The 23,705-nt window shown below is 45.5% G+C and overlaps 2 protein-coding genes across 2 annotated transcripts; both read right to left on the bottom strand.

The window, feature by feature from the left end:
• Positions 1–153: 153 nt before the first annotated feature.
• Positions 154–7,105, bottom strand: LOC119652507 (serine protease 48-like). The gene is made up of 6 exons (XM_038056695.1): positions 6,995–7,105; positions 1,309–1,345; positions 1,083–1,251; positions 809–1,023; positions 543–736; positions 154–482 (listed from the first exon to the last, which is right to left on the bottom strand). Exons 1-6 carry the CDS (start codon positions 7,040–7,042, stop codon positions 291–293), a joined length of 855 nt encoding a protein of 284 aa, XP_037912623.1. The 5' UTR covers positions 7,043–7,105; the 3' UTR covers positions 154–290.
• A 6,158-nt stretch (positions 7,106–13,263) lies between these two features.
• On the bottom strand, positions 13,264–21,676 carry LOC119652666 (transmembrane protease serine 11D-like). The gene is made up of 6 exons (XM_038056932.1): positions 21,568–21,676; positions 14,290–14,332; positions 14,067–14,235; positions 13,779–13,993; positions 13,516–13,709; positions 13,264–13,457 (listed from the first exon to the last, which is right to left on the bottom strand). Exons 1-6 carry the CDS (start codon positions 21,613–21,615, stop codon positions 13,269–13,271), a joined length of 858 nt encoding a protein of 285 aa, XP_037912860.1. The 5' UTR covers positions 21,616–21,676; the 3' UTR covers positions 13,264–13,268.
• Between the last annotated feature and the right edge of the window lie 2,029 nt (positions 21,677–23,705).

Here is a 23,705-nt window from a genome sequence, read left to right as displayed (position 1 = left end):
TCAATCTTCTCCCTCCCCTCCCGCTTTTGCCCTTTGGGCATGTTCAAATTGACTAACTGACGCTTTCTATTCACTATGTCAACCGGGTTCCCATCCCTCCCGAACTGCGACCTACGGACCCAGGTTCCAACTTCCTCAAATAATATAGGATAATTCCATATTTAATGATCCTATATTCAATCTTCTAGACAGTAACGATAGCAGGAACGGTGAACAAAGGAAACTGATTAGGTATGTCATTCCAAAGGACAAATTCGGCATGAATAGAGGATCCCTTAGCGTAAATTGTCCTAAGCAAACTGTGGGGGTTGACATTTTTTAGCATCTGCGGTAACGCTCTCAATCCATTTATGAAAAACTGAAACTTTGGTATAAGTGACTACTCCAGTGGATTCCGCGCAATCCTCTACATAAGAAATGATACCAATCAGCATCATGTAGGTCTCATCAACCTCTAGCATAAGCGAACCACCTTCATCACCCTGCAAAGAATAAATACTGAATTAAATAGATATGAATTCAACGGTGTATTAATGTCATACCGGACAAGGTCCCTTAGGATAGGAAGAAGTGCATAGCATTAATTCGGGCCTGAAAACCGAACCTATTGTGCTCTTTGAGCACCTCCAATCCGAAGAAACTGGAACGGAAGCTTCACGCAATCGACGAACTAATGGCCCCTCGGATTCCTCCATTCCCCATCCAATTGCAATAGCTCTTCTGTTTGTCAAATCAACTAAAAAAAAAGGATTTTGAAATCCAATTTAAGCTTCACTAGTTGACGCTGTGGTATCCGCAACATACTCACTTCTGCCATTATTATTCAAACAAATCGGTTGAATCAGTTCCCCAAACGTAATCTTCCGATTGAGTTTGCCAATGACTATATCGCTTATAGGAGTATCTGTAAGGGCATGGTATTTCGGATGAACAAACCATTCGGTTACGTCAAATAACTCTCCCTTGTTTGACAGCCTATCCACGGTACCCAGACGAACCTTCCATCCTTTCACCCACCATAGCCTAGTTGATGATTCAATTCATTATATTCAGAAATGATACAGAACTTCAAAGCTTGATACCCTCTAATGCAGTAGCCAGACGAAAGGATATGCCAGTCAGTGATGACTGATCCACCACAAGCAAAACCTTTACGAGGACTAAATATCGCCGCTTGCCAAGGATGAGAGCCTTCCTTCGCCACTTTTCCACCTGCTATACGGAAACTAAACGTGCTGCGCTGTCCACATACTAGGCAGAGACAGTAGGAATATATTTTTCAAAAACAAGTGAACTCAGAATACTCACCGCAGGACTCATCTTCTGCGCTAGTCAATACACCAAGCTGTCAAATAAAAAGGAAGGATTATTTGCATAAGGATAATATTACCAAAATAAACATGGTCCAAAGTTGGTACCTAACAGCAACCCCCAACCAAATGTGGAGAATATTTGGGGCTCACTGAAATCAAAAAAAGGATACTCAACTCCCAAAAGACTAGTGCCAGGAAGACCTTAAACCTTCAGTTTCAGAGAATACAACAGACAGAGCTACCAAAGGTGTATTCAGCCATAGGGATCATCTGCGATCTTTGGTAGCATGCTCACGATACGGGGTATGACGTCCCGCAAGTGCTCGATTAAATAGTTCTGACTCCCTAACTAATAAGCCTGCATTGAAGGGTATAGCCTTAAAAAAAGTCTCTCGGTAAATAATGAACCGCGAGTGACCAGTACACCTAATCTGAACCTAGCTCTGCCAAAATGGCAGTTGTAGTCGGGGAGCGTGGATTGAAGTGCAAAACTAGTATATCAGGCCTTAAAGATCTGGGGTAAGAGCTTTGTCCCCGAAGGTACACCCGTTCCTGACTACTGCTGCCAGGTCACTTGGACACAATGTGCTAGCAAGATTCCTATGCAGAACAAAAATTATCATCATCATCATCAACGGCGCAACAACCGGTATCCGGTCTAGGCCTGCCTTAATAAGGAACTCCAGACATCCCGGTTTTGCGCCGAGGTCCACCAATTCGATATCCCTAAAAACTGTCTGGCGTCCTGGCCCACGCCATCGCTCCATCTTAGGCAGGGTCTGCCTCGTCTTCTTTTCCTACCATAGATATTGCCCTTATAGACTTTCCGGGTGGGATCATCTTCATCCATACGGATTAAGTGACCCGCCCACCGTAACTTATTGAGCCGGATTTTATCCACAACCGGACGGTCATGGTATCGCTCATAGATTTCGTCATTGTGTAGGCTACGGAATCGTCCATCCTCATGTAGGGGGCCAAAAATTCTTCGGAGGATTCTTCTCTCGAACGCGGCCAAGAGTTCGCAATTTTTCTTGCTAAGAACCCAAGTTTCCGAGGAATACATGAGGACTGGCAAGATCATAGTCTTGTACAGTAAGAGCTTTGAACATCCGTCCTATCCGAGGCTCCTGTTGTGGCTTCGTAACAGGTTGTTTTCCGTGTAGGGTTGTCAGCCCTACCCAACCCCCAACCTGGAGGACCAGTTGGTACAATTTGTCCCGTTTTTAGGCGCGGGAGACTCGCCTTCATCCTTCTCCGTCTGCAGCTTTTCGTCAAGAAAGAGCTCCCAGCGGTCACCACGTGGAGGTGGAGATAGGGTTTGGTAGTAGAGCTGTTGGTGTTGGCTCAGCAGGCATTTCCCAGGTTTTATGCTCCATCGTGGGTACCAATCCACGTTTCGCCCCGGGACCTATACTACCCTTTGACCCTTGAAATTATCAAATGGACAATATCCACGAAAAAGTAAGGAATGAAGAAAACAACGTTCAGCGAAAGAGGCAACAAGGGTTGAGACACCCAGCGGGACACCGCACGCCCAAATAAAGAGGAAGTCTGGCAAAGTAATGCTGCTGCTGCTGCCCTGAAGTGTTCCTAGTCTGGAGAAAAACCTAGAGAAAACCGTTGAAGCTGAGAAGGTAGATTCGAACATAACATTGATAAGACTTATCAAAAAATGCGCGTAAGTGGCGAGCCGCATACGGTCTGCAAGGTTACTCCAGAAAAAAGTCAGCAAAGGCGACCAAAAATTGGCCTATGGAACTGGAAGAGCTTCTGGACTGCATTCCTTTCCGGAGAAATGGGCAGCAACGGGAGACACCCGAAAATCAGAAACAATCGCAAAGCTGCCAAATACTCAGATGAAAATTCTCGATTCGTCTAAGTTACCGAATAATACCCGAGGAACTCCTTAACAGGGAGAAAATTAAAATTGGTTGAGTAGTATGCAGGGTACAAATTTAGGTAGCCCCCCCCCCCCCCATCCCACGTCTGCAATCTGCTGGTAATTTGACAGGACGACAGCATGCCGTAGATGCGGGCAGATATGTCACGGAACGAACACTTGTAACGAAAAACAGAGTTACGTTCTCCCCAGAGATCGTAGCGCGTCTGGTGAGAGCGTTGCATCCACTGCGGGTTCGAGGCGGAGTCTAGTCTTCATCCACATTCTACAAATTAACATGCACCGCTCGCGAGCGGTTAAGGCAGTTCGCAGTTCGATGGGAAAAACTGATCTAATGCTAATCAGCGAACAGTATCGGAACAAGGACTTAGCCCCATTGCATACCGAACACTGCTGCTATCCAGGTTTGGGGCGACGCCCGACTTCGGATTCTTGTCTAATGCCGAGAGGATGACATTGAGTAGATACGGTGTTGAACGATAGCGTTGTTTTAGCGTTTATCTGACAAGTCTGGAGACGGCCTATTTAGCCGTGTAGGGGCGGATACTAGTAAGGGGTGACTTCAAAGAAGCTGGCCTCACCCAGACTGCTGAGGGAGGCGGATCCTGGAAACGAAGGCGAGTAGGTGGACACCCTGGCTACGAATTAGTAGGCAGGTAGCGAATTCTGGACGACTTCTCGGCAAGTGACAAACAATGCATCACGTTAAAAGTGGTTGACGTTGTTTCTCGACGCTATTTCTCAGCCCGGGGTTCTCCCTCGGAGTGAAAAGTAGCGAAACTGAACATCCGGAGATTCATTTCTGCTCTTAGACCAAACGGAGCCACGCCAGGGGACACTTCGTGGGTGGTGGCGTTGCAGCTGCTACTGTAACACGAATGATGAGCATGATAACGATAGCTTGTGAACCTTCCTTGCCTCAAGGCAACAAGCTGGAAGAAGCCTTCTATGTATTGAACAACGGCGAATATTACTGACCTGCAGAAGGAGTCTCATAAACATCGCCGTTGGACACAGCATGCCCCACAAGAGTATAGATCACTTAAAAGGACCCTCCGCAAGCCATAAATAGAAGCAAAGCTCGCTGCTGACAGGATCTAATCGACGAGGTAAATGGGAATCCGTGGCATATCGCTTGTAAACTTGTTACGCGGAGTAGAGTTAAGTTAGTACTCTTCCTGAAACCCTGCGTACTTAATCTCGACCAGATGGTCCTGCTTTTCACAAGGATTCATCCTACCGCTGGGCCTCTAGAACGTTTTCGATTAAAATCTGCTAAGACTCGACATGCTAGAAGAGTCGCGCCTGTTTAGTTATGTAGATGGCGTTGCAGTGATTATTGTCAAACGCCCTGTTGAACAAGTGCAAAACAAATTTGACATATTAGTGCGACGGATTAGTGGATTGATGACTACTTATGGTTTTAGTTTTGCAGTGAAGAAAAATTCAAGTAGTTATCTTGACTAGAAAGAGAATCTCGACCCCGCGTCCCATATCGATCGGCGAGTCGATAATCGAGTCAAAACCAACGGTATTGGATTGACGTTCGACTCGAAGGTGTGCTTTTTCGAGTAAATCAAAGCAGCTATATCTACCAGGATATTTTGCTCTACGCTGCGAAGGTATGGGCTGATGCTTTTGGCAGGGAGGTGTATCGTAAGCGGCTTCATCAAGTGCAGAGATGGGAATTTTTCGGGTGGCGTCTGCCTATTGCACTTCCTTAGAACGCGTTCACCGTTCCCAGCTTTTCACCAAATTGACTGTCAATCGCTATAACCGTTTCTGAGAAAAATCTGTGTGACAGACAGGCAGATAGACGAACACCATATTACGATTTGGACGATAAACCTAAGATATATAGAACAACCTGCGGGCACCGCAAGGATCAGTCCACGATCCTCTCCTGTGGATAATAACGTATGATGGAACTTTAAAATTGCGACTGCCCAAAGGAGTGACAATCATTGGCTTCGTAGACGACATCGGAGTGATTATCGTGGCACAAGATATTGAGGAGATCAAGGTCCTCACAAACGAGGCAATTTTTGAAATAAGGTCTTGGCTAAAAGACGCTGGTCTGACGCTCGGAGAGCATAAAAGAAAATGAGTTTTGATCAATAAGCGAAGCAAATGTCGATAAAGGTCAGAATTGGCGAACGTATCATGCATTCGCAACCAACGCTTAGGAGTCATGGTTGATCAAAGACTAAAATTCAAGCCCCAACTTGAGAGGTTAGCAACAAAGGCTTCCAAGGTTGCTTTATTGTTGACAGGAATGTAAATGTAGATGGTCCTAGGCAAAGCCTTCGACTCCTTTTCTCGAGGATTGTCAGCTCATCTTGCTTTATACAACTCCAGGTCAGGCATCGCATTGCGAACGTCGTGCGCTTACCATACAACATCAGATGAAGCAACATGTGTGATAACAGGCATGATCCCCATCGTCGGCAATTAGCACGACATGAAGCGATATTGGAGTGGCAAAAAGGATGGGATGATTCATATCTTACTACCAACATTTAGTATTTATCCCTCAACTCTCTAACAGTAATTATTATTCGTCTCTATCTAAGGGAATAAACACTCAATTACTTTAGGTTGGAAACTAGTGCACACAATGCTTGCGAATGCCTGGCAGAGTCCTTTCAACCATCTCCCCAACACACTAAACTTGAGATTTCTCTAGGCTTCCTTTAAGGTTTGCACTTTCCTTCCTAACCCTAATCCTAAACCTTCCTCTGAGCAACGGTTTGGCTCTATAGCAATCCGAGCAAAGATTGGTTACCTATTACTCCGCGGATACCATAGTTAGGGGTTAACCAAACAAAGTTTATCATATTCGGTATTAAATCGCAATTTATTCTGCGAAAATTTCTCTCTGTGCGCATACCTAATTAAACCATACCCCGCCCCTCCTAAAGTTTCTTCATCTACCGCTTTTATTAGCCCGCGGAATTCTCATTTTTGAGCTTACAAGTTTCCTACAAGCTCCCTATCTAGTTGAAATAAAATTGTATGCTAATAACTGGGAGAGGATTATCTTAAGCTAAGCTAAAACATGTTACGTGCTAGCTGAGTCCACATGGTCATCAGCCTCAAAACTGAGCCAGACTCTTTCAATGTAAAGATGGATTAGACTTTATTTTTTTCATGCAGTTAACACCTGCCTCTGGTTGGTGACGTGCCCTTTATTCCCATACCCTCTGTAACGAACAAACACAGATATAACCTTTTTTATAATTTCGCCAAATATTCGGAACAAGAGAGAAAAAATCCTGGCTCATGGTCAATACGGACCCTGTATTTTATCAAAACAATTAATTTTAATAAGGTCTGACACCGAGAAAAGTTCGGACCTTGGGAGAAAACGCTGCCCATCCCCGAAACTCCAAAACAATAAGAAAAAAAACACAATATAAACCACAACAGAAATTTGAACACATCTTATGCTTTTAAATCAATTTATCAATCATTACCGCCAACACCCTGAACCCTATATGGTATGGCCGAAAAGTGAGAAGTCTGGTACAGTTCGTATACTTGTTACTAATTTTTTTCGAATATACGATTTTTATAGTTAAACGTATTTCATCAAGGTATTGTGCTCATTGTATTGTATTGTTCTGTTCAGAACGGAAAAAGATATCTGTTGGCATGATTAATGCTCACAAGGATTCAAATTTACAGCTTGAATTACCAAGTGAAGTAAAAGATGGACACTGATTCTAGATAATCTTCCACTGAATTTAGATCCAGATAATTTCAGTGAAATACTCACATCTGATACTCCAATCAGCATTAATGTCCACAAAACAATTTCAAACATTTTATTGTAAAACACTTTTCACCTTTCGAGAAACTCAACAAGAGAGTGATTACGGTCCCTCCGTAATCACACTGAAAAAGATACGGTAATAAAGTTGAAATCGATTATTGTTACTATAAAATGATAAAAACCGTGAAAAAATTGAAAATAATACACGTGTTTCATGGTTACTTTTATATTATCGCCATATGGTCAATCCTGTTAGTCTGGTGTACAGAGAGCTTCTCTACAGTGCCACTCCCCCTTTAATTTAGACATCACCACTCTGTAGGCTGTGCCCCAACGGTTTAGGGTAGTTTCCTTGCAGAGGTTTCTGACTTAGGAGTCCGGCCTTTCTTTCGATCGTTAATTCTTTGAATATGCAAACACTTAGCGCTGAGTTAATTGATTCCTTCGTGTCACCAGCAGCAAGTCGAGCCTCTCCTGTTGAGTACTTTTCTTGGCATTACTGAATCGCAGTATCCGTTATTCACACTAGCGAAATTCATCGTCAAGTCAAACGCACTTTTGGACGAAGGAGCTATCCTTCCATTTTGAACCTGTCAGTTTTAGGTTCTGCTCCTTCCTGTACTTTGAACGTTACCGTCCGATGATCCCTGCATGTAAATTCTTAGCTAACCCACCACCAGGTTGATGGATTTACGCACAGAGTGTTGGACTCCCGCAACGGAACGTCGAGGGACTATCAGCTAAACACCTCCCCATCGTCAAAGCGCTAGCCCGGAACCGTTTGTCACATTACTTCGGGCTAGTCTCCGAACTCTCCCGCCTTGCGGAGCCTTCAAATTAGGGAGTTTCTTCGAACAATGGGGGGAAGAGGAAGGAAGAGGAGGAAGCGAACTGTCAGTCCAAGGAACCCCCTGTCATCCGGCTCCTCCACCGGACGAGCTCTATCTTCTTTCCAACAAGAAGGACCCGAACGTAATGAGCTCCACCAGTCAGCACTCCTCAGCATCTCTTCGACAATGTTCTCTGGAGAGTGATCCCCTGTGTTTAAATGGAGCTGCTGACGAATCCCATCCACCTTCCACAAAAAAAAAAAAGTGAGATGGGCGTGGTCCACAACTCCATTGCAAAACACACAATCAGGAGATCGTGCCTTTCCTATCTTGTGCAGATAAAACTGAAAACCTCTATGCACACTTAAGAACTAGGTAAGGGAATAGTTAGTCTCACTATCCTTCCGATACAGCCACGTACCTAAGTTGCCAATGAGCTGCGCAATCCATTTGCTCCTAGTTTTATTTTGCCAAAAGAGTTGCCAGTCGTCTAGGGTGTGTTGGGGTTCTTCACGAGCAACCACCTCCCTCGGCTTTTCTCCCTTGTGCTCGTATGTGGATTGACGCTTCTTAGCAAGAAGGGCAACGGGGATCACTCCTGCAATTACCTTCACGGCAAGTTCAAAGTCAGTGCGGTACGCAGAGGCCAGCCACAAAGCTCCCCGTCCCTGTACTTGTACGAGACGCTTACGATAAACCTCCTTGCCAAGAGCGTCTGCCCATAACTCTGTGACGTTGAGCAGAACAGACTGGGTTGAACTCATCAGGAAGCGTCGCCTGCTAGACATAGGGCCCCCAATATTTGCCATTAGCCTACTTAAGACCGAATCTCTAGCTGCAGCGTTGCTCACTACTGCTTTGATTTGCTCAAAAAAGCTTACCTTCTTCAGATAGTCCCTCAATATCCGTAAATGATAGTTCGACACGTGAAAAGTATTGTCTAGTGTGCATCTGTGCGCTATCCCCGACGTAACCTCCATTCTCCTCTGACCCTCCAGCGTTTTATAGAGCAGGAAGGGGTTCCACAGATACAATGCGGAGCTTTGATTTTTCGGGTTACCAGTTTGTAACCGAGTCCCCATGGATGCCCATTCACCTTGTCGACAAGATCCTCCCAGTAACGAACTTTGCTGCTATTTATTGTGCTGCGGAGTCTCCTTTTGAGTGATCTGTACTCTTTCATTATGGTACATGCCCCTCCCGGTCGTTTGGACGTTGTGTCTGCGACACTCCTTCCGGAGCTCTGCATTTCCGCCGTCTACCAATACATAGAAGGTTTCCCATGTCTCGCTGCCCTTCTGATCATGGAAGCTCCGCAGGCCATCGTTATCAGGTTCATAACTGCATTAATGAAAGTGTCAGCCGCGCCGCCACCCTCGCCAGCACCGAGATGGCGCACACCAAGAATTTGTTTCAACCACTTGGAAGGCAATATATTGATGGTCATTTGCCGAGAAGTCTTCCAGAACTTGCCACCAGCGACACCAGTGACTCTGACGCGAAGGTTACGTCTAGAATGCGTCCCTCGCAGCCTAGACGCCGGAATGTTGGGGCGAATGTTTGAAACTACCAATCCTGTCCTCGCCGCTATTTCGAGAATTCGTTTCCCTCTGGACTCTCGATAAGGCTTTGAAGTCACACCTCTATGCCCATCCAGACCCCCAATCTGTTTTCAGGTTTCCAGGTGATTAGAAAAACAGTTGAGTCTGGCTTCCCCTTGCCTTTTGGTAGGCGTATGGGAATTCTCCGATTGCCCATTCGCGCTTCATGGCCTACCAGTTGGAGCCTCCGCATCTTGATGTGAATGATAGTTTCTGGTTCGTTCTGGGTAGGTAGGTAGGTATCAGTGGCCGCTCCGAAGAGCCCAATTAGCGCATTGGTGCGCCGTTTTGATGCCACAAACTCCTAAGACCGTGACTGTTGTTATAGGAACAGGGAAGCAGAGTCCACCTGGCTCGGATCTTCAGAGCCAGCCCGTAGCATTCACGAAAGAAAGCAGCTCTCCGACCCTGCAGCTAGAAATCTCTCTGAGGTCCCCAAAGAATGATTTACCCAGTGTCCGCAGCCTGACTCGAGCCAGAGCTGGGCAATCGCAGAGAAAGTGCATGAGAGTTTCCCTTCCTTCTCCGCAGCTTCGGCAATGCGAGTTGTGGGGTAAGCCGAGCCTAGCGGCATGGTCCCCTATGGGCCAGTGCCCCGTGTAGACCGCCGTAATCTTGAATGCATTTGCACGCGTCTGGCACAGGAGCTCTCGTGATCGGGCTATGTTATAAGCGGGCCAAATTCTCCTTGATTTGGCACAGCTTGGAAGCCTTCGCCATCTCAGGCCCGCGGCTGCTAGGCAGTGCGAGTAGACTCGGCCCCCGACAGCCGCCAGCGGAACACCGACTGTATTCCCCGAGGGGCTGCCAAGAGCAGAGCCTTGCCTGGCCAATCCGTCAGCCCGCTCATTCCCCTCTATGTTCCTACGCCCGGGAACCCAGAGGAGAGTGATCTTGAGCGTGTCGCCCAGATGGTTGAGCGTGTCTCTGCACCGCCCCACCAACCGGGAAGATGTCGTCGTTGAGTACAAGGACTTGATGGCCGCTTGGCTGTCGGTCAGAATGGCTATGTTACGCTTGGGGCTCGAATCACGCTCCAGTCATCGATAGACTTCCAATATAGCCAATATTTCCGCCTGGAATACACTAGTGAAACCTGGGAGACCATACGACTTGAATACACCGTGTGTATTCGAGAAAACCCCCGCGCCGACTCCATAGGCCATCTTTGATCCGTCCGTAAAGAATACCGTGTCATAGTCTTGCAACACGCCGCCGGTTTTCCACTTTGCCCTGGTTGGAAGGTCCACAGCAAAGTTTCTCGTGAAGTTCAGCTTGCGTGTGACATAGTCCGTGGGGGATGCCCAGATTTCTCGAGGTATTTCATCTAGAATGTTGCTGTGGCCGTAGGACTTCGCTGCCCAGCATCCGGACTCACGTAGTCTGACGGCACTGCACGCTGCAACATATTTGATGTGGAGGTCTAGGGGGAGAAGATGCAGGAGTACATTGAGAGCATCTGCCAGGCAGGACTGCAGAGCCCCCGTAGCACCTGCACACGCGGTTCTCTGAATCCTATTAAGCTTCGTTCTATTGTATTTCTTCTTCAAAGCCTGCCACCATACAATAGATCTGTCCGTGAGGATCGGACGCACTACAGCGGTGTACATCCAGAGAACCATCCTCGGCCGGAAACCCCATTTCTTGGCAAAGGTTCTCCTACAGGCATAGAAGGCTATACAGGCCTTCTTAACCCTCAGTTCTATGTTCAACCTCCAATTTAGCTTAGGATCCAGGATTACACCCAGATACTTTACATTAGAGGAAAGAACCAATCTTTGTTCATTCATCCGTGATAGTTGGAATTCAGGTATCCTTGTCTTGGTAGTGAATAGCATCAGTTGCGTTTTGGTTGGGTTTAAGCTGAGTCCGCATCTTGCGGCTCACAGGCACACCTTTCGCAACGCTTCTTCCATGATGTCGCTCATAATGGACAGAAACATCCCTGATACTAATATCACCAAGTCGTCGGCATACGCCACCACCTTCACCCCGCTGCTGTCCAATGTACGTAAAATTTTGTCCATTACTATTAGCCAGAGCACCGGTGAGATAGCACCACCCTGGGGCGTGCCTCTGTTCACAGCTCTGGTCAAGTGGTTGCCTCCCAGATCGGACTGGATTATCCTGGTACTCAGCATGGATATAATCCAATGCGTGAGATACCCCTCCAATTCAATACCGGTCAAGGCTTCCTTGATGGCGTTGGTACTGACGTTGTTGAAAGCTCCTTCTACATCCAAGAAGGCAGCAAGAGTATACTGCTTGTACTGCAGCGACCGCTCAACCGTGCCAATTACCTCGTGGAGGGCGGTTTCTGTGGATTTTCCTTTGAGGTAGGCATGCTGGGACTTAGAGAAAGGCGTTCTCTCCATAATCGTCCTTAAGTGAATGTCCAGGACGCGTTCTAGGGTCTTCAGCACGAAAGAGGTCAGGCTGATTGGCCGAAAGTCCTTCGCGGACTCATGACCTCGCCTGCCGGCTTTCGGTATGAAAACCACCTGTGCGCGCCTCCAGTACTGCGGTACGTATCCTAAAGTGATGCAGCTCCGGTAAATCTCAACAAGCCACGGCACAACCCTTTCCTGCTGCTTCTGTAGCATGACTGGCATTATGCCATCTGGGCCTGGAGATTTGTATGCGGAGAAGCTGGTTCGTTCTATTTGCTTCGTTATTGACCATGCTTCCAATTAAATTCGCCTACACATGCTCGTTTAACACCTTTGACGAATGCCTTTCTACCATGGAAGTAGCTTTCCACAGAGGTAATTCATGGCAATGAACGGACGACGCACCATATAGAATTTTTTTCCTAGACAACAGACTTTTTTGCCGCTAACTGAGAAGAGCATTATTCCACCCCGTGACATGAGTCGGAGCCTTCTTCCAGGTTTCCTCAGCATATCATTAGTCACGGTCTACATTCCACAGTTCCACTTACTCATCTACAGACAAAATTACAAACTCAGGAACTAGAGTCCTTTGTCCAGACATCATATGTGCACGTTCGTATTAAACAGTACGACCTCAAAATGGGTGTGATCACCTACGAGACCCAAGAAGGACAACAGAATTAGAGTCACATCGAGGGCGGTTCAGAGATATATCCTTATTCTAAATCTTTGGAACGTTTCATATGATAGCCTTCTACGATTCTAGATCCTCATGTAATTGCACCTAGTAGGACTCCCAGATGATGTTGCCACCTAGCTACCACAGTAGCTGTTCAGTTGAACAGACCCGATAGATACTGAGAATAGCAATGTAGTGAGTCAGAAGATGAATCACTAACAACGATTTCGCCCTTGCCATGGAGAAACTTGCAATGGTCGTCTTGACTAAGGACATGTTCTGCAGTCCATCCTATATAAGATAGTTAGTGGTGGTCGAGTCCAATCCTGCCGTGAGACTTGGAAAAAAGATTCTTCTAGCAGGCTCGGACCACCGTAGGCGGTTTCGCCATTTTCTTCTATCAGAGGCCTGATCTGGATGCAATCGCGAGGCTTTTAATTCCCCATCCAACGTATCAAGCCACCGTTGTTTCAGCCTGCCTTTCGGTCGGTTACCATCGACCTCGATGTTCAGACCAATCTTGGCAAGTGAATTCTCATTAGCACGAATTACATGACTTTACTATCGAAGACGCCTCTCTCGCAGTTTTTTCAGATATCTTAATTTCAGATGTGATCAAAACGTGTCACGCCACTAGTTCAACACAACATCTTTGTCTCCATTACCGCAAGACGTCGTTCATTGCCTTTTATAGTCGGCCAACACTCAGAACCATATAGAGGGACACAAAATTAAATAATAAGTTTCAATCTTTTTGCATAGTATGTTTGCTACTCAAAAATCTGGTGTTTGACAAACTGTTGCGTCTGCGGTCATGTTATTAATCCAATCATAAAATGTTGCAACTCTTGTGTACATTCCCGCTGAGTTTGGTTCGCCACATTTATACCCAAAAGAAACAATTCCTACTTGCATCATATACTCCGAATCCACATCAACGACTAGAGGACCACCGCTGTCACCCTACGGGAAAAATCACTTAGTAAGCATTTCAAATATTGCGTTCACATGAAAGCCTTACCGAACAAGAATCTACCGGGTAGGACGAAGCACATACCATCACTTGCTTATAGTAGTGGAAGCCGACTAAACTTTTCTTGCACTCATCATGAGAGTAAATTACAACCGCTCCTTCATAGAGACTCCGAGGACCTTTCCCTCCAAATCGCACCGAACCCCATCCTGTAGTCACGCCCACCATACCCGTCAGCACAACTTTAAGGAAAGGACAGGTAACAGTGGACATATAGGTACTGGGAATACCACTCTTGACATCTTACATACATCTGTTCGTACTGATCAAACAAACCGGCTGAATTGAAGGCGTGTAGATGATCCTGTGGTCTACTTTCACTATCGCTATATCATTTATGCTTGCAGTATGCCGGAGATGATAGAAGGGATGAACGACCCAGTCGGCTACGTCATAATGAACTCCCTGAGGATTCCTTATGTCTAGAACTCCCAACAGGACATACCACCTCCGAAAGACTTCCGCCCTGTTCAATGGAAGGACAAAAAAAATTTTACCAATAACTTCACGACAACAATATTTAATCCAGCATTTGATACCCATGGAAACAATGACCAGCAGTTAGAATATGGTAGTCCGTAATAATTGAGCCTCCACAATTAAATGTATCCGGGTATTCAAATATAGCTGCTTGCCAAGGATACGCCCCAATTTCAGCTTTTCTACCATTGACGATCCGAGAACCAAGGGTAGCCTGTTTACCGCATTCTAAAAAAATCACAAAGTTTCAGATGGACAAAATAGAGGGCAATTTCTACTTACGGCATGTATCAGTCACGATGAATCCCTCACTCAGTTTTGGAAGCTGCAAAAAGATAGTAAAACGGACAGTAAGAAAGAAGGATGCTGCACCAAAATACAACCTGAAAATATCTACCAAATCATCTGAATCTGACTACCGCGCAATATTTTATCTTAAATTCAAATCATGGAGTGGAGACCCACGAATGGAAGGGGGACACTTACACCGAAATTGTTATTGGCATCTACAAATAGCTAGAAAAATAGGACAACCCAGAAAAAGCCTGACAGACATAAACCCTCGAGGAAGACAATCAAAAGCCCGTCATTAGTAGTACAATGGTTACAATGGTTATACCGAACACAAACTCAGCATTTATACCACTGGATTTGAGGCCTACCTGAAACTTCTACCACAATGAAAGCGCACAGCTCTCTAGTTGTAAGCTCTGCCCGTGATCTTGGCATAACCAAAACCTTCATGAAACTTCCACAAGGAGACCAGCTGCACACCTTCGGGCCAAAATCAAGTTCTCTACCAATTCGTCAGCAGCAGAAAACAATCCCGATCCCCATTAGTGTTTCCTGTTCAATCCTTGGCAAGGCGGTCATAGACACCCACGACGAATGGGATTCGAACCCAGAGCAGCGAGATTGGGAAGCTGATGCTCTACCCCCTCAACCATTGCGCCGTCAATTTCCGTGGTACCAGATAACTTCCTGAGAAGTCTCGAAATAACACCCACTTTAGATGATCGCCCTCCTGAAGTGCGTGAATATAACACTTCCACCGGCTTAGCTGAAATCAACTCAGGCTAAATCGCAACCAAACATTTTAATCATTTATTAAAATGCAAAACCCTTCATGACTGCCTAGTTCAGTCCCTGCAGCTATTCGTCCATCATAATGCAAACGAAACAGCACCGCAAACTCCCTGCATGACGAGAAGCAAGGAACTGGTTACATGAACGCCAATGTTGCCAAAAACTGACGATATCAGAGAACGCCGAACTGATATAGAGGATACCTTCCCAGTCCTCAAAGTCTGCCCTACACAAAACTCAGCCCAGACTAAAAGCAATGTTTAGCAGCAAAAAACTCACATAGCCTACCATGTCCAGTGAGGAGAAAGCCTATCTCAAGCCCAAAGTCCAAGAAAACGCTGCCTCTGGCAGAATCAAATTTTACGTCTTCATATATGACCTGTCCTTTACTACTTCCGTCCCATCTAACCTGCTATTTAGATAGAATACTTTCATCTAACCACCTTTTAACGACAAGTGATCCCAGTTTACCATCTCCACTCCTCACATTATCATTTTACCACAAAGGTGCATGCCTCCTGATCCTGTAGGCTCTGTTAAGTTGTATTACCTCTAGATCAAGAAGAGGAACACCCAAGAGTCCTTCCACGACGTCGTTAGAAACCATACGACATACCGGAAAAAAGTTTGCAAGGCAACTCGCTGGGAAGTATCAAACTGACACTCACTCAGTAGAGGAAACTCATAAGTAGTCCATGCGAGAGAGAGAGAGCAAAAGGTATCAATCTAACAACCCTTTTCCTTCGTTCTTGGGCGAATGGCTTTTTACCAAGGAAGTATCTCGTCCCAGAGGTAATTCTAGCAGAGCCTTTCCAAAAACCTGGAGAAGAAATATTGGCCTGCAGGTCCGTGAATTACTTCCACCATACTCTGGAAACTTCAGGAGCACAAGAACTCTGGTAGTCTTCTAGAATGCGGGGAAATATCCCTTCTGCAGAAGACACTAATACAAACACTCAACATGAAATGGGATGGCCACCAGATGGCTTTGCTCATCTCCGCTATTATATCATCCCAACCAGATGACTTCTGAAACCTGCAGAGCACCATGTTCTCCTCGATCTCACTACACTGTAAAAGATGGATTTCTTCCACCACTTCACCGCAATCACCTGAGGACAAGGAAAGCCCGGATCTCGGAAACAAGTCACTCACCAGAGCACAAACAAGCATATCTTCATAAGACGAGACAACTCCCCCATAAACGAGCCTAAATTGACCAACATCAACAAGGTGATTGCTAAAATTCTGACGATGCACCCTTTAGAACCTTTCTCGTTAGGTGACACCTTTTTTTGATCGTTGAGAAGAGCATTCGTCTACCACGTGACAGGCATCAGATCCCTCCTTTCGGATTTTCTCCGCCCATATACGCTCATTGAACACTTACGAGATTCAGGCAGGGTAATAAGGAGAACAAACCGAAACCAAACAATAATACAAGTCGTACTACGTTCGAAACAATGGGAATTTCAAAATGGACAAAACAAACTGCGACCTACTCCCAACTTTGCACCTAAACGTCATCCATATTTTCATTTACCATACTTTTACTATGCGGACAGCCGTAATACGCAGAAGAGCTCATAATTATATGACGTTAAGGCTGCCAAGATACGAACCTGTAAGGACCTCTATTTTCTGACAATTATAACCTTGTTTAACCTGTCAAAAAAAAGTGTTAGACGACATTGTCAAAGTTAGACCCAGCATTTAAGGAAACGTTTGAAAACTCAAATTGGCAAAATAACTTCTCAAAAACGTAATTCCTAAGCAGACGATGTCTTCCTAGTGTCTTGCTACAAAGTTGATCTAAAGAAATTTGTCCAATAGCGAAGCCACTGTCAGGACCCTTAGGCCAAACCAGGTTAACTCTAAACTGGTATGGGGATAACTGAATAAATTTGATAGCCTTGGCTAGCAAACGCCTGGATACCATGGATTCTGAACCACATTGGTTTAGATCGCAATAAAATAGCGCTGGCCAGCAATGGAGGGCAAACGCCACTTCATGGACAAGAATCCTTCTGCGGAATCGGAAAGGGTTTCTCAGTCATAACAATAAGAAAGAAAAAGTAAGAATTGAAGAAATCTTTTAAACTTCCAGAAAAATTCATGTAAATTTTCAAATATTTCAAAACTGATCATTAACCTATTTTTGCTGTTGTTTTTACATAGACCTGATTATACTGAGTGTTATTTAATGCATTTCTAGCGTTTGTTTCTGGCTTAGGCGAAATGTTATGTGTGGTAATGCTGGGATATTGAAAGATTTGTGTTGTAGGGTAGGTGCCGGTTTGATAAAGGACGGCTGAGCCGGTTCTTTGTTCAAGGAATTTGAGGGTGCAGTTTTAGATGGTTGAACGACGTAGTTGATGACGGATGGGGGTCTTCGCGATGTCGTATTGTCTTTTGGCGTTTCTTTCTTCCTCAACTTTTGTGAGTTATTATTTTGGTTCAAAACTTAGTTCGTGTCTGTTGCTGAAATGGATGGTTTTTTGTGATTTTTGAGTTTGGAAATCTGAAACTAAAGTGAATCAAGGGTGTCAATCTTGAATTGGCTCTCAACTAAACGACACTGTTGTACGGAAGGTCGTGGTTCAAATCTCACGGGGGGCAGTGGGAATTGTATTGTGATTTGAGGTCGGGTACCAGTCGACTCAGCTGTAAATGAGTACTTTAGTCAAATCGAACTTACCACATTATGATTTTGAACCGTTCCTCGTGTCATTATCCAAAAAACTAACAGTGCGCTACCATTGTTGGGACCACAACCTTCTCATTAGCCTATTAAAGAGTCTAGGACCCACCAGTATCTTAATGCTACATTTTGAACTTAGAGTCATTACTGAAATTTGGTACAACCAACCATTAATACCTATTCAAACCCCTAATCCATCCAAGTCCCCAACAGTACCCGTCTCCTCACTAACCTCAATCCCATGCTATAATGGGAAAGTCTTCTTTACCAATCATGGCGTAGACAGTGTTAAAAAAACAAAGGGATGTTATGAAAGATGTAAAAAATCTCAAAAAGGAGGCCGAAAGAACGAAGTAGGACGCAGAACGGTGTAATGCCTCTAAGGAAAGCTCGAAGTATTTTCGAAGCCAGCGGGAAGATATTATACAGTCCATCAGGAATTGACGCGTTTGCCTGAGGCAAAGGAAGGAATCGGAAGCCAAATTAGGGCTAAAAGAGCCTTATTCATGAAAAATCGAGGAGACTTTACTACACGCACAACAATTGGTGCAGCAGGCCACAAAAAACGAAAAATCGAAACATGTTGTCCAGACCCCCGGTTACCAGTTACAACCAAGGAGATAGCTCACAGTTTTACATACCTCCGGAGCATGGTCCCTTAAAGTCGGTGTCGCGATCTCAACGGATAAGACCGTTGTGATGATGCTAAAAGGCATCCTACGTCGTCCGCCTTACGTCAAGTTGAACGGAATGTCTTTGAAAAACCGGCAGGAAGTAACCAACTTGGGAGTCACGATCGCGGAACGCATGTCCTTGATCGCGTACCTGCGCGAGCTCAGGCTGCGTCTTACTATGTGAGTGGGGTCTAAGCAGGAGAGCTGGTAGATCCATTTATGTGGGACTCTTCCTTGCGTGTTCTACGTATGGGTCCCCTATGTTGTGTGATTTGGCACTGACAGTGAAGGGCAGGCAGCTGCTCTACGCTTGTCAGCGAGTGGCTTTGTTAGCGGGTCTTCCTGTGTGTCGTACGGTCTCAACCGACGCCCTGCAGGTCTTGTTGGGTGTTCCTCCTCTTGATCTGGAGGTAGTCCGGCGTGCCACGGCCTACAGGATCAGGCGGGGCGTACCTTTGCTGCAAACCGATTTAGTAAGTGTTGATCAGGTGGAGGGTTAGGACCGTTTGCGGTCAAAAGGCCGTTAACTGAGAGTGTAACATCTAAGTGGCAACTTAGACGGGATGAATGTGGGAAAGGTCGGGTCACGTATGAGTACATTAGAAACTTGTCTGCTTCGGACTTGGGACTCGAGATAGGCTTCCTCCTGACGGGACATGGTAACTTGAATGAGTTCCTCTTCAAGCGCAACCTTGCCTGCAGTCAGGGCTGTGTTTTATGTGGGACTGACTCAGAGGACTGGTTACATATTCTCTGTGTCTGTCCAGCGTACCGTGACATTCGCAAACTAGACGACATGGGCGTTCACGTATTGAACGTATCTTCGTATTTTCGATGTTAACCTGTGCCTTGCTAGCAGTGGGACACTTAAATGCGCTAATGAGTTCGTCCGTGCTGCCTTCCGACGAAGGAGGGAGCTTCTCGACGCTGCTTCGCTTGCAGCTAATGGGCGAATGGCCTAGTGGCCGTGGTGGTTAGCCACCAATCTTATGTGTTTGGTGTTAGTGTTGTCTTGTGATGTCCTTTGTGTTGTATTGTACGCAGAGCGGTAGTTAGCTGGGGACAGGTTCCGTTGCGGTTCTCCGCCTCGAGCTGATTCCAGTTAACCCGTTGGGGAGTTCCGTCCCCACGTACTCGAGGAAGGCGATGAGACCCGAGTCTACAAGGGACTCATCTGAAGTGGCTCTGCCACGAAGCCTCACCGGAGGTTATCTGGTACCATGGGAACCGGGATGGCCCTCTGAGAGCATATGCTCCAGGAGAATTCCTGGAGGATGTGTTCTCGGCCCGGTTATTTGCGTTTGGCCCCCTAGTGGGAGTTTCATGGTGGTTATGGTTTTACCTACATCGCGGGCAGAGCTCCTCGGAGGTCAAGCGTGGAGTTGCGCTGTACAACTCGGGTGCCGTACCCCTTAGTTGCGGCAGAGGTGTTAGATAGGCCTCGCATTCACTGGTATGAATACTGAGCCTGTACTCAGTATAAACCAGACGGGGCTCTGATTGTGGTCCCAAAATCAATCCGTGTCCGAAGAGGACCATGGGATTATGCCTACACGGCAGGTACTCACGTTAAACCCCCCCCCCCCCCAGGACTTTCATACCTCCGGAGCAAGCAGGACTACCACCTAATCAGATTCCAGTATTTACAGAACTGAGCACTGGTGCCAATTCACGGGCTGTCACCGTCTGTCTAGGATCCGATTATTATACGCATAACTATGGGTAAATTCAACAAAAAACCTGTTCCCGTCTTTAAAGGGACGAATAACCGGGTATCTTCCTCGTATATTATTTCACACTCATTTGAGTATGCCGCATCCTCGTCCCGATTATCTGTATTGAAGAATCGCTGAAGGATGTTGTGAAAGTCAGCAGTCGATATGTTAGATGAGACCGACCTAACCTCAATTGATTTAAGTAGCACCTTGGCTGAGAGTATGGATACTCGTTTCCTAGGCTGCCCTGGAATATGATGACTTTTGCGGAAGGTTGAGATTCGTCACATGTCAAATAGCGTCACTCAGTAACCATGACAGAGTGTTGAGTGCCATAGAAAACCAAAGAGGACTCAATAAATCCCCTTGGAAATGTCACCCCATATGCGGATGGGCTCTGAGGTATTGGTGCCCTCTGGTGAGTGCAATGACAAGGTATGGTATGCCACCTTCCATAACTGTCGCCAAAAGCAAAACATTGATTAGCCAAGTATACGAGACGCTGTCAAAACTTCGGGGTAACGCAATGACAGCATCAATAGGGATTTTTTTGGCCTCTAGATATCTGTCCTTCAACTGCTCAGAAGACAATGAGTTGCTTTTTGGAACCCCTTCATCCAACCCAGCAGTCCTGGTCATCGGGGAGAAAATTGACGGTCTCGAGATCTACATTGACTTTTCCACTAATAATGGTCTTTATGAGTTTGTAGAGAGTTGGTAAGCAAGTAATCGGTCTTGCGTCTGCAAGGTCCTGCATCGCTTCCTATTTAAGGAAAAGGTTCTCCGCAATGAGGAAAGTTGATTGTCTGGTTTATATAATGCGCCAGTCAACAATATATACTAGTGAACTTCGGTATAAGAAATTCAGCACCCGATTCGGACCAGGGTCCCTACAGTTCTTTGAGCTATTTATGGGCCTTCGGTGGCTCCGCGAAATTCACACCCGGAATAGTGACATACCGATTCGTTCAACATGCCGGACAGGTAACCCCGAAAGTTCACACCAATAATCTTTTACCGAAAATTCCACTATCCGCATATCAGAACTGGTCACTTTAAGTACCTCAGGTCGGTATTCTCAAACAATGAGGGTTGTACGGTAAAATTACTTCGCGTACAAGCGCAACCGCAAAGAAAAAAAAGACACCTAAGGCAAAATAGGCAAGGCCCCACAACTCAATACCTTACCCGAAGGAAAGTGCCTTTACTAGGTTTGGCGAACCTTTCTCCCGTCATGCACTAATCTAAAAATGGCAAATATTCTTTTATTGATTGTAAAAACAATTTTTCTAGTACACCACAGCCTGCACCTGATTAAAAGGATTTCTCACTTTTTCTTATTTTCTAGTTCCACCAAATTCAATATATCTTTCCTTTTACTTACTTGTAAGACCAAAAAACCCAAGAATATACACCAAAGTGATGGGAACATGGCCCCAAAAACCTAAGCTGTAGCCAATCAAATCAAATACTAACAGACAAATGGTATAAAATATTTTATTGGGATCCAACACTTAATTGGAGCTTGGGTAACAACCATGAAATGAGTTTATTATAAATATGTGGTATATACAAGGCGTACCTAATTGTCAGTAAGTCATATTATATACTCTCTTGATTGTAGGCATTACGTCATATAAAAGCTGTAAATATTTCATCGTGAATGGACCTTTATTTCGTCATACATTGCATCGCGATAAGTAGCACTTATATCGCTTCCCATTCAAGGTCATTACCAGGCCGGAAAATGTGATAATAAATGACCAAATAGGCTACGTACCATCGCAGCCAGTTTCCATCAATGGATGTCAACTCTCCCTAGCAATTCTGAGAAACTTATATTCGCCCTCGATTATCTTAACGGAACCCCATATCGCCGGTAAACTGGTCTATCAGCCAGGGGCACATCTTCACAATACTGAGAACCAGGTGACCATACCCAAAAAGGGCAAAATTGGAGACTTAAGCAGTAGAGTCCAGCTCAAAATTGAGTTATATAAGACCGCAACCAACTGAGGTCCTGATCAGAAAGCAGAGACCAGCAAATGTACGTCAGAGTCCAAGATATCAGACGTTAGGAATCCTGGAACCGAAAAAGACCCTTAAGGAGGCTCAGAATAGATCTAAGCCTTCAACAGCAGAACCAAAGAAGAAAGGAACAGCTGAGATTCGCTCACAAAAGTGGAGCACTCCCAAAAACCCCTAACCCGGGCCAGGAGACGTTAGTTTCATTAGTGCCGTGAAAGGCATCCAGGAGATCATCGAAGACTTTGTCTTTATGCAGATGTTCAGGGGATGGAGTGCCGAAATCGTGTTCATCGGCATACGCTTTCGACTAGGTCATATACTGGTAGACTTCATTCGGCAGACCTAAGTGCCAAAGCAGCCGTAGCTAGTAACATCAGTGAAGGAGTGTTAAACTGACTCCATGCATCTAAGAAGCGCAATTTTGGGAATTTCCGAATACAACCTGCAGACCTTTAAATGCTTTAAGGGAAAAGGGCTGAAACCCTTGTTTAAGAACGCGAGGGCTAAACGTACCCTCAAATTTGCCGAATTCATAGTGGATCATAGTCATTTTTTCCATCTAATAAATGTAAAAGGTTTTCGTGCCACCACCAGCACTCCTGCTACACTTCGCTACCAAACTCTACTACTAAAAAGGCCACAAAGAGAAGAGGAACTGGTAGGGCTGCCAAGAATATTATCCAAAATTCGACTTAAGTGGTAGAGTAACTACATCATCGTTTTGTGCCAAGACCAGGATGAGACCATTGAGAGCTGTTGTCACTCTGGGGAAATCAGGGTTGAACGGTTCCTGCAGAAATCTTTTAACGTCAACAATGCAACTAATAAATCCACTGTTTACTGCTGGTCCGACTCCACCCATTAGTGTGAGTAGAAAAAACTACCGCAGCTTGAGGGCTACGTCACTCAAGTAGAAAATGAACACCACCAGAAATATTAATAACAACCAGCGTTGCCACCTGTGAACTCAGTGTTGTGGAATCGAAAGAACGAAATTTCAAATGGCTGAAGATAAATGCGCTTGAGCCGGAGAACACCTTCACCGTGATTTCGCGGAAGAAACGATGCAAGACCGGACCCAACCCCCCTATTGGCTCCCATGGTACTACCAAGCCCGAATCGCACATTTCTTTAGAGAATAAATTCAACACAGCTTGCGGCTCCAAAGATACAGCGAAGGGCATCCCAATCATGGTGCAGAAGATAACAAGATTCGGTTACAACCAAAAAACGGAACAAGCGCCTCCTCAAAACGCTCGATGAAGTGCTCGCCAAAAATAAGTCGGAGGAGGGCCTCATCCAGGGACCCCAAACGGCCATCATGCCACTCGAAGCGACTATTGAAAGAGCATTCGGTGGAAAAAAAAACCCCAGCCAGTCGCGGCGCCCACACCAGCAGTTGAGGAGATGGACCTCTCGTAGGAGGGAGACTTCCACCTAGATGCAACCACCATCATTATCACATCTTGGTTCCCAACGATAGCAGAAAAGAGA

This window comes from Hermetia illucens, chromosome 3, assembly GCF_905115235.1.
Source record: "Hermetia illucens chromosome 3, iHerIll2.2.curated.20191125, whole genome shotgun sequence".
In the NCBI taxonomy this organism is placed as follows: domain Eukaryota; kingdom Metazoa; phylum Arthropoda; class Insecta; order Diptera; family Stratiomyidae; genus Hermetia; species Hermetia illucens.
This window is presented reverse-complemented; position numbering and strand designations above follow the sequence as displayed.